Genomic DNA, 13,705 nt, shown 5'->3' with positions numbered 1-13,705 from the left:
GCTGCACGCGACAGAAAAAAAAGGAGACGTGGCGACGCGTTAGCATCTTTGTCAGGGAAAAGGATAAGCTCTGACGAGGATCGAGAAAGAAATATAAAGAGAGAGAATCGCGCGCGCGCACCCGTCTTGTTCGTCTCGTAAAAACTTTAAATCAACCCTAGTTGGCCTGTCACTCGCGCCGCGAGCGCGAGCGCACGCACTATATCTGCACAAATTGCCATGCGTTTAATTACCGTTCAATATCCAACGGGGGGCCATTAATCACTCTCTCGATAACCCGTAATTTTCCACCGACGATAAAATCTGTCGCGCGGCCGGACGCGGCAGGCGACTTCTTTGCATCGCTCCGAAGAGAGAGACTCGGGAAAAAGAGCCTTACAGAGTAGATGATGGAAGAAAGAGAGGGATGGAAAAAGGAAAACAAAGCGAGGAAAGTGGCGTGCTTCTCTCTGTAACCCGTTCCGCGGAAAAGTGCATATGTGCGTGAACGAACGAGTCCTCCGGCATGCAGCTCGTGGGCCTGATATAGGTTGTCAGTCTTCTCCTAGACGAGCCAAACCGGGGCCTGGTGTGCTGCCGCGGATAGACTTAATGGTTAACGAGTGCTCGTTCGTCGAGACAGATCGTCGACCTTCGATCGCCGGCCGACTCGATCTCTTTCTCTCTTCCCTCCCACGGCCCTCTGTTTCTTTTTGCGGACCTCGCCCTCGCGGAAAGATACGCTCTTCCACTACCTCCGTAGCCTATATAGATACCAACCACCGGCTTCCCTTCGGTAGCCCGTCTGGTTTTTTGGTAGCAGTTCGCCAGAATCCTATCGCCACCGCGGTAAGCCTGTCTTGCCCTAAGGCTGCTCTTCCTTTCTGATGCAGAAACGCCGGATGGACGGCCGATGTAGCGATGGGCGCGGGCCGCATTCACATTTGTGTATAGATTATATACATGTGTAGAGATTACAGAAGGCATCATTAAGGCCTTCAAGGCATTAATCACGCCTTCTGTACTTGACATTTCTTGCTAGATTTCTCTCCTCGCACTATACTTTTTTTTTAATTAAATATATCTCAGTTATTTATTTTTAGAATTTTTTTCTTTTTTTTTTTTTTTTTTTTAATGTTTTATATTTACTATATTTATCTTTTTCATTAAAATTGTGCTACGTTAATATATAAGCTGTGTTATATATTAATATGTAAATAAATCGCAGTGTGTTACTATGCGTTTGAAAATATGTAGCTATTTCGGTTACAAATTTTGGAACAATAAACTAATTAAAAATATGCAAAAAATGTATAAAAATTTAAAATAAAGACATTTTCTTTGAAATTTTGTTTCTCGTGCAACGTGTCTGTTATATATCTAAAAAAATGTTATAAGAAAGGCACATTTTTAAGAAAAGTGATTACACGAAACTACATACATGTGTCTTTAAGAGCATGTAGAAACTCGCGCGCTGAACGTGCCCATCGCTAGCGTGGTGCAGCGTCCACTATATGGGCAGATCGTGCGGGAGAGAAAGATCAAGCGCTCCACCCACGCCCACGTCTCAACCTGTTCTGTTTCTCCCGTCGAGCCATGGTTACAGGTGCCTGCCCGAGGGCATTCCTGCTGGAATTCTTCACCGATGATCCTCGCTCCGGCTCTCCTACAGACTCACATCCTCGAATCATCGCGCGTGTAATCAAACACGCGTGGATACAAATATCTTTCTCGTGCGCTTCCGATACGATTATGTTGCTTACGTCAAACGAAGATGGTTTATGTTTTTCCTTTTTCGCGGAAAAAGAGGAAAATCCGTAAGCCTGAAGCTATTTTGTAGTCTCTTTACTTATTTACACAAAGAAAGTGAGTCTTGTAAAAATATGCGTGTTATATAAATTATATTGATTTATTTTCTTCTTCTTTGATATTACTTTAAAAATATTTTTCTATCTTATTCAATGAAGAAGTTTCATCTTTGATTTTATCCATCACTCCCTAAACTCTAATTTTTTACTGTATATTATACTCTAAAGAAATTATTATAACACACGTTCTACATGACTTAAAATGTTTTTGTATTTTGATACAATTTTAAATAGAATTTTATATTTAAATTTCCTAATCTATGCAACTTTTTGGAAGCAAAGTTTTTCCACTCTTGAATTTTCCATCTCAAACTCTTCAGATTTCAGCATTTATTTGAAAGATAAAATTGTTTCTGATTTTTCTAGACTAATAAAATAAAAAAAAAAATAATAAATAAACTAAGTAATGTAAAATATATCGTAGCAGAATCTCTGAAAGATCCGAATATCTGTCTTGTCCGAAGAGAAAGGGGAGAAAATCAAAGCAGTCAGTGTGGAAAGAGAGTAAGTACGCCCACACCGCCTTCTTCTCGGGGACCTGTTCTCGGCGCATTTACGTTCTGACATCTTTTCACTCCGTTTACGAGTCCCCTTTACGTTTTACGACCGATCATCGAGGCCCTTTCTCTCCGTAAATGAAGGCGGGGAAGGATAGGACATACGGCGGCGGCGCCAAGAAGAATAAAAGGATAGCCACTGTGGCGATCAGGGAAGAAAGACTCGAAGCGCCAGGCAAGAAAGACCGCTAAACAAGACTCGGTATCCATCGCGGTTTTTTTTATCGAAGTATAATGCTTCGTAGAATGCATATTCAGTTCTAAGAGATCTATCGTACATTCCTTTTTTATCAATGCGGTTTTATAGTTAAAAAACCGCAAGTGTCCATTTGTAGATATATAATTTTTGTTAAAGATCTTTCTATCTCTATACACATATTTCTCTCCTTTCTCTTTATAACCAAACACTTTACATAAGAATAATCCTACGCGCTCTTTTTTGCAACACGCCCCGTTATCATGCTAGCAAAAACAATCAATAGATTGATGATACTTTAATCTATCTCTTCGAGAAAACAGCGCGAGAAGACTTTCGAGCGCATAAAGCAGTTTTTTTTTTCTACGACAAAGGCGCGACAGTTGCGAGTCCTTATTCTAGAATCCCGAGAATGGCCCGACGGTGCAAAGTTGAAGGACGTGCTTGCACGTGGACTGGAATAAATCGCGCATTAAGCCGCGTCATTTAAGCGGTTGTATCAGAGTCCGCTTCTCGACGCGACGCGACACCGAGACCTATGGCCAGGAGGAATTCGCGTATTTCGTCACGAATGCTTTTCTCGGTATTCATCGTAGGCAAGCGGGACCGACCTGTCGGCCACGAAGATCGGTCCCGAAGCAACTTACGCGCTATACGCATGTATACGCGTCGGTATGCAACGCGCTGGAGCCGCTGGAGAACCGTTGGACGGTCCTCCACGTTTAGTTTTACCTAGGAAGCCTAGTAAGAATCTCTTATTCTACGATCGTGACTTGCTATTGAGACCGAAGGCAGGCCTGCAATCGAGAGATTATGCACGCACGCATGGCGCCGAGATACCGTCGCAGCGAGCCATTAAATGCCACCGGTTTTCAGGAGGCGCGTCGTGATTACATTTTTTTTTTTTTCATATTCGCCCTGCTATCTGCATCGAACAAGAGCGAGAGCCTGATGGGAATTTTATTTCTCTCTCTTTTACCAGTTTTCACTTTTCTTAATTTTATTTAATACACACGTTCGGAAAATAAACTGATTTATCTTCACCATGCTAAAGAAATAAGTTGTAGCTATTTTAATATGTACTATCACTTTTTTATGTTATCATTGAAGATGCGTGTAAAAAAGAAAAAAAACATATATGAGATATAAATTCATATATATATTTATATAATCATTCTAATGTATCGTGCATCTCTTAATATATGTGCTTTTGCAAACCAAGATAACGCGAAGCCTTAAGTTATAGTATTATGTAATTAATTGTTTTTGATGTAGAAGAAAGGCTAGATGGCTTCTCAGATAATTAATTACACTATACCATATGTCTAATCTTAAAAATTCTATTAACTTTTCGCTCATAAAACAGCTGCAGATAATCGATAATAAGGTTTCGTGTGATAATTTTAAACGAAACGTGCAATGATATTTCGTCCACACTGTCAAAAAGAAGAAATGAAACGAGCACCGAATTAAATGCCAGTCATCGCTTGTCCGTCCGTTGATTCATACGTTCGTGTTCGTAGGCGATTTAAATTTCAAATATTCAGCAGATACATCTCTCAAGTTACACCGCGCACAGTCTTATGACAAAGTACCGTTGTCACGTCGAACAAGACGAACAGAGTGTGGTCCACCGATGGATTAAAATAAATACCGAAAAAAAAATCCACGTGACACGCATCGCTTTTTCCCGTCCATCATTTCGTGGGAATTGAGACTCCGCCGAGAATTCTACCCAATATAAAAGAATACGGCGTGTCATTATTTACGTGTCGATCGCAAAAATTGTCAAACTTTTTTTTCTCCTGCCACTCTCCGAAGTAGCAGTGGCGATTTAATGGACACTCAAATGAATTAACCCGTGATAGATCCCTTCCGTCTGTTATTAATTAATTTTCTCGGCAACGGTCTCGCCGTCGATAAGTGCCGCCTGTTTACGTTAAAGTGGGCGAGAGATTCTTTTATCGAGAGAACGTTGGGAAAAAAAGAATGTTCCGTTATTCGGCGCGGAACGGCCGAAATATCTGCGCGTAGCCGCGATATTGTATAATCGAGCGCGATCTCGCCGGGAGGCGATCGTCTCTTCTTATTAGCTCTTTTAATGGCGGCCGTGCCGCTAATGACAAATGGCCGACCGATATCGCTGCGCAAAAACGCGACGAATATTCTAATCGCGTCTCGTTACGACTTGGCTCGGCACTTTTTTTAATCCCGTCCCCTGGGAGGCACCTCCACGTCACCACCACGACCGACATACGTTCTCAGACGAGCCTCTACACCTGTTGCCTTCGCACGTCGATACCTGTTCTTTTGGGATCGGTAAGACGGCGAGAGATTCTATGCAAACGATCGTCCGTCGCTTTCGCAATAACGATGTCAACATATGCTTTCAAAGTTTTGACAGGCAGCCGGAGAGTTCGCGATAAAGTCTCGGCGTTTTTCATGCTTTGACGTTTACCTCGTTAACCTGTTCAGTTTTAACGCGGACAATATTCCGCGATATAAAAACAGCATAGATACATAAACTAACTTGATATAACTTGCCGTGAAAAAAGTTTCCGTTGTAAAATGCATAATAAATACTATTCTCTCCTTCTGTTTCATTTTACGACACACAGTTCTGCTTTTTATATTAACCTCATTATTATTTTTTTCTTTCAGCCGAGTAAAGCGTATGCATGTTTTAGAAACTTGGATTATTATATTAAGGAATACCTTATTCAGTAATGAAATTTTTCTCTTATACGTGGTGATTTTATCGAATTTTATTTTGACAGTATACTATCATTATCTATATCGCAGCTACAGTCGATTCTGTCGTAAATAATATCATGTATAATTACGAAGTCATGGTTTATTAGCACCTACGAGTCTCAACTTTGTTCATATAAATGTCACCGCGTATGTGAATTACTATCATTAGCAATCCGATGTTGTTAACAACAACATTACGTCAACAAAAATACCATTTAGTCTAGTGGCGATTAAATATCTCCAATAACAACACATAATCGGAAGCTATTTTTTATGAAAATTAATTTGCGTGTAATCGAAATCATGTATATTTAACGAAACTCAAGGTCGTACACATATTTCGAATAATTTATAACGTGAATTAAAAATGAGAGATCCCTCTTTCCTTTCTCTCTAAGCAAGCAAAATAATACATATGTATATCTATATGAACGGGCAATCTAATTTTTCACAATTTATACATATGTATAAACAAAAAATGCTCGCACGTGTGTTGTTTCAGTATCATCAACGCCGTATATTTAATTTATTAATTATTATTAACAAGGAAGGATTGAAAAAAATTGCTGAAGAATTTAAAACGTCAATACTTAAAACGAGACATCCCCGAGTAATCGCACCATCCTCATTCGGATTGTTTCAGGACGAGGTGGGAGGTAGTACGGTGGTAGCCGAGGGTGTCGTAGGTGGCATAAGGGGCCCAGGCGGCGGGTGCCGCGCATCCTCGATGACGATGGCCGAGAGCGCCGTGGAGGACGCCGCAGCCGCGCCCCCGGGTCCGGCCAAGCCGCCCCCACCATCTTGCACGAACAACAACACCCTCGCGGCGACGGCTAACCGTAACCATCGGAACCCCCGTAAGAAACGGAGACGGCTGGAACAGGTCGTGGACACGTTGCAAGCTCACCGGAGCTCGCCGTCCGAAGGCGAGGTCTTGAGATTCGAAGGTAGCGGTCCCGTATCCGAGGAAGAAGACGTGTTCGGCTCGCCTAGATCATCGTCGTCGCGATCCGCCGCTGATACCACTCCGGTAATCGGTCAGCTGCCGTTGAGGTTGAAGGACACGGAATCGGTGACGCCGAGCGAGGAGGAACTCCACGAAACCGGTCAACAGCATCATCATCATCATCATCCCCACCATCGACCGTATCGCTCGTACTCGTACCATCATCATCATCATCATCACCGGCACCGTTATTCGCCCTACCAGAACAATCACCGGCTGTCGACGCCCAAGTATCCCGACTGCATGTGCAGCCAGTGTTCGCAGTCCCTGGCCGCCTCGGCGGCGGCGGCGATGATGCTGCCGACGGCGACGTCTCTCCAGACGCCGCTGTCGCGAACCAGCTTCGCGTCTTACAGCAGTATATGCGGCACGTACAGCATATTCGAGCAGTATATGCACAACAAGTACCTGACGCCGTCATTGTCGTCGCCGGGCGACACCTTCCGCGGGAGAAGTCATTCTGACTCGGATATGGTGCCTAGATGGGACGACACAAGGGTGCCCGCCTCGACTACTCGCTCGTCGTCGTCTTCCGTCGTCAGCCATCCACCGCGAAGCGGTTCCCTCGAGAGCGATGGCACGAGTCCCCAGGAATCGCCGTTGGATCTCTCCATGAAGAACCTTACGTTACAATCCGCCGCAGCTGCTGCGGCGGCAGCGGCTGCGGCGGCTTCCGCTAGGTCGCCGTCTCTTCAGCTTTTGCCGTCCGGCGTCGTGACACGCGGTGCCGTAAACGTTCCCGTAGTGAGGGGCGATGTTGCGTCACCTACCACGAAGGAGAGCGTCGCGGTACGCTACAACCTGGAGGTTTTACCGGTCGTCGAGGAAATGGCACCTGGCGCGGACGTGGCTTACGTGTGTCCCGAGTGCGGGCAAATGTTCAGTCTGCACGATCGTCTGGCGAAGCACATGGCGTCTAGGCATCGTCGGCAGGGCCTCCACGATGCCTCGGCGAAGGCGTATCTATGTGACGTGTGTCAGAGGAGCTTCGCTAGATCCGACATGCTAACCAGGCACATGAGATTGCACACCGGCGTCAAGCCGTACACGTGCCGGGTCTGTCGGCAAGTGTTCAGCAGATCCGATCACCTCAGCACCCACCAGCGAACCCACACCGGCGAGAAACCGTACAAGTGTCCGCAGTGCGCGTACGCGGCCTGTCGCAGGGACATGATCACCAGGCATCTCAAGACCCACAATCGATGCGCGGACGGCCCGACCCCGAAGACAGAACCGGGTCTGCTCGGTAGCGAAGAATGCCCTCCTTTTACCCAGAACGTGACGGCGGCACCGTCGGCGGTGATCAAGGCCGAATGACGACGGCCAATCGGATGACCCTGGTTGCACTCTGGCAGCAGCAGATGCCAGCGAGGACATCGCGGCAGGATCGATCGAGGATCCCCAGGGACGACTTTCGCGGTTCGATCGGGGCTCCGGAGAAACGCTTCGAGGGAACGAGGTCGCCGCTCGGTCAACACCGCGACATCAGCCGGACGTTAGAAAGATTGATGCTTAATGAGATCGGAGGATTCTTTTGCTATCGAAAATTCAGGGCCCCGACAGACGCTATTTAGAGTCTGTGATTGTGGTTAAGATTATGGAACGGCCACTATATTTGGGAGGAATTGCAGCTAAGACGCGTCAATTTCACTCTTTCGCTGCGTCGCGTTGAAATTTGCATATTGAGAAACTCGAAGAACTTATTATATATTATTTATATATTAATATGGAAAAATATGATTATATGGTGATAGTGTGCGCGTAACATTGACAGTTCACAGAAATAGTTTTGCTGTCAAAGAAAAACAGTTTATTTCAAAGTTCTGCGATCTTTTCAAGCTTTAAAATCTCCCTTTACACGTCGTTCTCAGCGAAAGAGTTAAATTCACATGTCGAAATAGCATCATGAAGAACTGAGTGATGGATAGAAACTTCGCTCCCGTGAGTATATTATATTTATATTATTTGTCAAAAAATAAATGATTCTTTTTGTTTCATGATTCTCCGCGAATTGCCTATAGAGATCAATTATCCTTTCATGTGATCGCGCCATATTCACACGCGAACAATGCCAAACAGTATTATTGTACGTCTTCGATCTTCCGTCTGATTCCGCATTCGCAAATCATATATTTTTAACCTCCGAAATTCGCAAACCTTTCGTCGCGGCACTCGTTTACGTGGTGACGTAAACATAAATTATACGACTTCAGCCGGAAAACAATCCGACAACACAACATGCAGTTTTGTAAAAACTTTATTAATTATGGAACAATCTGTTAAAAAAATTTCATATAAATTACTGTAATAATTTATTAACAAATTTACTTGTCTTTCCAAATTTATCTTAATAAATAATCTGCAATTAAATGTTTCTATTATTTCTATTAAAATTTTCTTAAAACTCGATTAATCACCGATTGTTCTCGAATGTTTTCCGACCGTCATCGTGAAAAATTTATTATATCACCGATACTCTCTTTATACATCTTCTGCTCTCTCGTTCTCGATGCGTAAAGTTAAGTAACAGAAGCTGAACGTAAAGCATTCCTGCTCGTCCGCGCAAATGCAGCGCGATGCACGGAGATACATGAAAGCGGTGCTTAAAAGTGCTTGGCGTCAGAGTCGAATCGTGTTTTTCTTTTTTTTTTTTTTTTCTTATATTCGTAAAACGACCACGTGTCCACAATAATATCGTATGTATATAATCGATCAAGTCGCGCATTATTTCTTCAAAGACTTTCCCAATCTTTACCGTTGACTGTTAGGAAAAACTTGAACGTAGCCCGTCGGCGACGCGAATACACGTGCCAAATTTTTTGTAAACCGACATTTCGGATTATACGCATGTCAAATCCTCACGTTAAACTGCACATCGAGATCTAATGAAATCCACGATTTTGACACATAACGTTATATATTTCTATCTTTCCTATTCTTTGTATTTTTTAGCTGAAAGATATATTAATATATAATGCAAATTGTTGTGCATAATATGGCTTAAATAAATCGTATTATATTAATCTCTTATATATTGAAGATATGGCAAGAAATATGGAGAGGATTCATTAGACTCCAATGAGCAGTTCTAGAATTACATTGTTTAGAACATATCCGTCAAGCTCCGTCGCGATTTTTGCGGAGAAAAATTATTGGTGACGAGATGGTGAGGATTATCTCTCGCCAGAGTAATGCAAAACGAAACATCGATCATTCAGGACCAAGTCTACACCGATGAAAGGAGATCATTTCTCTCTCGTCGAGAGTTTATTTATCACCAATATTTTTCTCTACGTGTCTATATATCTATAAATAGCGAGTCGCCATTGGTTGCCTCGTCGATTCGCCCGAAACCTGCTCAAGTTGTTGTTACTTGAAAAATTGTTAAGATGACTTCCTATAAGAAAAGCCGAAAAAACTTGCGAAAAACGGTGATATATTAATAGTTATAATATGTAATCGCGGTCGTCCTTTTGCAGCGGACATTTCAGAGTCCATCGATTGCAAGGATATTGCAAGGGCGATAGTGTAAAAAAGAAAAAACATATCTGTACCTGCAGAGAAAGGAAGAAAGGAGAAAGCTCGACGTTAAAGCATAATAAAGCGTATAGAAGTAACGTTAATTAGTGAGTAAATACTATTGACATTATTATTGCGTTCATTATTATTGTAACTATTGTAATTATTCGCGCCGCCGCACACTAGTAGGCAGATACAATATTTTTTTATACGTGTCTAACTCAATTATATAAATGCGAGGCTTTAAGCTAAGAAAATTATGTCGAACGTCATCAAAGACGATTTGGTTGACGTCGATCAGTTTTTCTTTTTTTTTTTTTTTTTTTAAGTGAGAAATAAATGCTGTCGGAATCGATATACGGTTTCCTCAAGTTTTTTAGCATTTTGCTATAAAAATCAAGTGTGTATACGTTGCGGCGCGATTAATCGAAACTGGTTGTGGTGCTTAAGCGAAGAAGGGCGAATCGGACAGGTATCTTTTGCGCTGTGAATCGACGAAGACAATCTTAAAGTATATTCGAACTGTATGATCTCCGCGCGAATAAGGTCGCCGGGTCGAGTGAACGGCAAATCGAATACGCTAATGTCATTATAATGGAATCACGGAGCACGGAAAATGTCACTCCTCTTCCTTCCTCCTCGTCGAAGAGAGATACAAAATTAGAGAGGAAAATAAAAGAGAGTGATTCGATTATATATGCACGATTAACGATTTGATAACACTGTTGAAATTATAATATTTATATATTAGTTAGTACAAATGATAAAAGAGGAAGAAAATATTCCGTCTCTCTGAATCGCATGTATGACATATCGCTGTCACGTAGTATTATCCGTTTGTTCGGCTTCGACGAACAAGTTCGTCTCTCGTCTCGGAAACGTCAATTCCACATAGTTTTACGACAAATAGTCAATATGGTGACTCGCTGAGCAACATAGTAACGCCGACATTAATTCTCGAGCTTATTCAGTTTCGAGGGACCGGATGCGAGCGCGTTTCGTCCTTAAAACACTCTTATCCTATATATATATATATTTATATTTATATATATATATATATAACTCCGTGTACTTCCCCCCCCCCTCCCCCGATGTGTCTCTTATTCCTCCTCTTCGCCGGTAAATAGAAAAAAAAAGTATCAGCGCGCACTGATACGTGGCACGCACAATTGCGCGCCTATAGTACGTATATCTGTATTTTTGTATATCGAGGTTTTTTCTAATTATCTACCTAATACCGATTAAGCGTTTCCAGAGGAATGGGACGAGTAAGTAGCTATTAAGGAGAAGGTATTGTCGCTCTCTGCTTGCCATTTTACTTGCCCCCTCGATCGAACGATTGCTTGGAAAGCGGTGTTTATATAATACGATGCAACGTGCGAGGGAGAATTGTCGAATCGGATGATAAATAATTGTTTCATCCTTTAATTGATAATACTCTAAATATGAACGCGTGGTAAAAAACCGACCGTACTAAAAAAAAGTTAAATTATTTAGCTCTTTCTTTAAATTTCAACTTTTTTGAATTGTTGGTGCTTTCGTGAACAATGAGTTAGAAGTTAATCAATAAGTAAGTGCGTGATTAATATATAGCATGTGATGACGATAATCATTGTCGTGATATGATGATAATAATTTAATTATAATTATTATTATTTAAATAATTATTCTAGATTGCAAATCATTACAAATTGATAAATTATTATGTTTGTTTCGTAAATTAAAAATTAAAAAACTTTTGCAGCGTACTGTTTCGTTGTCGATTTATTCTCTATTAATCTCGACAATTTCACAAGTGTGTCGTTTCTAATTTTTTAAAAGTTTGTTTCGTGTAGCGGAATAATAAAATTAATTCCAATGCTCGCATAATTAATACTCATAGGTTAATGAATGGATTTACTCATTTGTATATCGCATTGAAAAGTGAATTGCTCAATACACTTCAGGATCCTATATAAGCGGAAAATAATTATTCGCACATTCAAGTCATGCGATTAATTCAAGTGCCATTCAATCTTCGATTTCGTTCTATTTATTTATTTTTTTTAATTTTTTCGACGATTGTCGAGAAAAAAATTAAGATCTCTGACTTGACATTATCCCTCGCACTGATTCAGCCTTAAACTGACAGAATCTCTTGCGTAATAAATCTGTAGTAATTTAAAGTAAAGAAAGACGTGAGGAAAAGGAACAAACACGTTCGACGTGTCTTCGGGCAGTTAAGCGATCGCCGTGCCAGACTTGTTCTTGTAATTATTAACAAGTGTAGCCATTCGTATGATTATTATTTTATTTCTATTATTAATATTATTAATATTATTAATTATTATTATTAATATTATTATTATTATTATTATTATCTCTAGTTACGTTGTTAAGTGATTAATCATGTTTAATGCTTCTATTATTTATTTTGTTATTCATGAGTCAAGCTTTCTATTCTCTCCTCATCTATTCTTCCTCACTTTCTTCCTTCTTTTTTTCTCAGCCCTGTTCTAGTTTCCCACTTTACTCATTTATCTCTTACCGTCATTCCGTCACCGAACCGGAAGAGGGAGGGAGAGAGAATTCAACTTACGTGGTATCATAAAAATAATGCGTTTATAATAATATATTTGTCATGTTCTCGACTTTATCAAAACAAAAAAATATTTTGAATCTCAAGCTCATCCCCCTTCCTTCTTCTTATATGGCACAAAAAAAAGCTTGTCTCGGAAAGAGATTTTGATCTCCGACTCCCAAGCGAAAGTATATTATCTTTTGTAACGATGAAACACGAGATTTGTGTAAATTATTGAAGATGATTGTGTACGTTAATTTATAAATTATGTTGTGTTTACGATTCGTGCCAATGAATGGAAAAAATATAATTTTTCAACGATTCACCTTCGTATTTTGTCATTTTTACCCAATATTTTTCCTGTTATATTCTGTTGCAATTTTTTCCTTTTTAATTGTGTGTGCGATTTATCTTTGAAATTAATTCTTAAGGCAGTAACAAAGTTGTATAATATAATAATATTGACTGAGAAACATATTTTGATATAATTAATAATATAAACTGATTTTGATTCAAAGTATAGAAAAAAATAATTAAAGACTTGAGGTGATTTTAATTTCAATTTTAATTTAAAGCAATTAAATTATATATAATTTTCATTATATCGGAAAGTATGTGGTGCCTTGCAATGTTTAAGAGCTCGTATCTAGGGTATAAATAAATGAGTATGCGAAGATGTCGATCACATATCATTTTAAGGCTGAAAACAAAGATAATTATGTAGAAACAGGTTCCGAGCGAATTATTTTTTTCATGCGATTCTCGGATAAGAGAGTTAAAAAGCTCTTTCCTATCTATATACGTAATTAAGAACTCGTAATCTATCTATATACACCGGCAGTTAGTGTTGTGCAAGACAATCGTGATTATTATCTAAATAAAATGATACCTAGTATCAAGAGTATAGATGTTAATTAAATCCTAGTTCAAGTGCTACTTTATACAATTTGATCATATATCATACGAAACAATTGTTTGAAAAAATCGATTAAGCGATAACTATACCGATTTATATAGCAAGAAAATTGGATTAGAGAGATTATTGTACAACGCTTGATAACGTTTATCTATATATACATATATTGCACAACACTACTTACGATATCTGCTGCAGTATTGTAAATATTTCAAGGCCTTTAACAAGAAGGGCATAAATTCATTTTGTCATCTTTGTATTCTTTTCTACTGCCACGAATTTATAATCCACATATCTGTACATCGAAATAAAGACAGGAACCTGTATGTGCTGCACATCTACGATGGAAA

The 13,705-nt window shown here is 40.3% G+C and overlaps 1 protein-coding gene across 2 annotated transcripts in view; it reads left to right on the top strand.

Moving 5' to 3' along the window:
- Nucleotides 1–12,764, top strand: part of klu (zinc finger protein klumpfuss) — a 64,602-nt gene extending 51,838 nt beyond the window's left edge. For both annotated transcript variants that reach the window (XM_029304822.2, XM_085479741.1), the window contains exon 2: nt 5,998–12,764. In XM_029304822.2, coding sequence (XP_029160655.2) covers nt 6,082–7,677 — 1,596 coding nt within the window. In that variant the 5' untranslated portion in view covers nt 5,998–6,081 and the 3' untranslated portion in view covers nt 7,678–12,764. The remainder of the gene's footprint in view (nt 1–5,997) is intronic.
- The last annotated feature ends 941 nt before the right edge of the window (nt 12,765–13,705 follow it).

This window comes from Nylanderia fulva, unplaced genomic scaffold, assembly GCF_048542155.1.
Source record: "Nylanderia fulva isolate GAGA-0341 unplaced genomic scaffold, ASM4854215v1 Scaffold13, whole genome shotgun sequence".
NCBI classification, from domain to species: Eukaryota; Metazoa; Arthropoda; class Insecta; order Hymenoptera; family Formicidae; genus Nylanderia; species Nylanderia fulva.
Note: the sequence above shows the minus strand (reverse complement) of the source record. Positions and strands in the feature narration are given on the sequence as shown.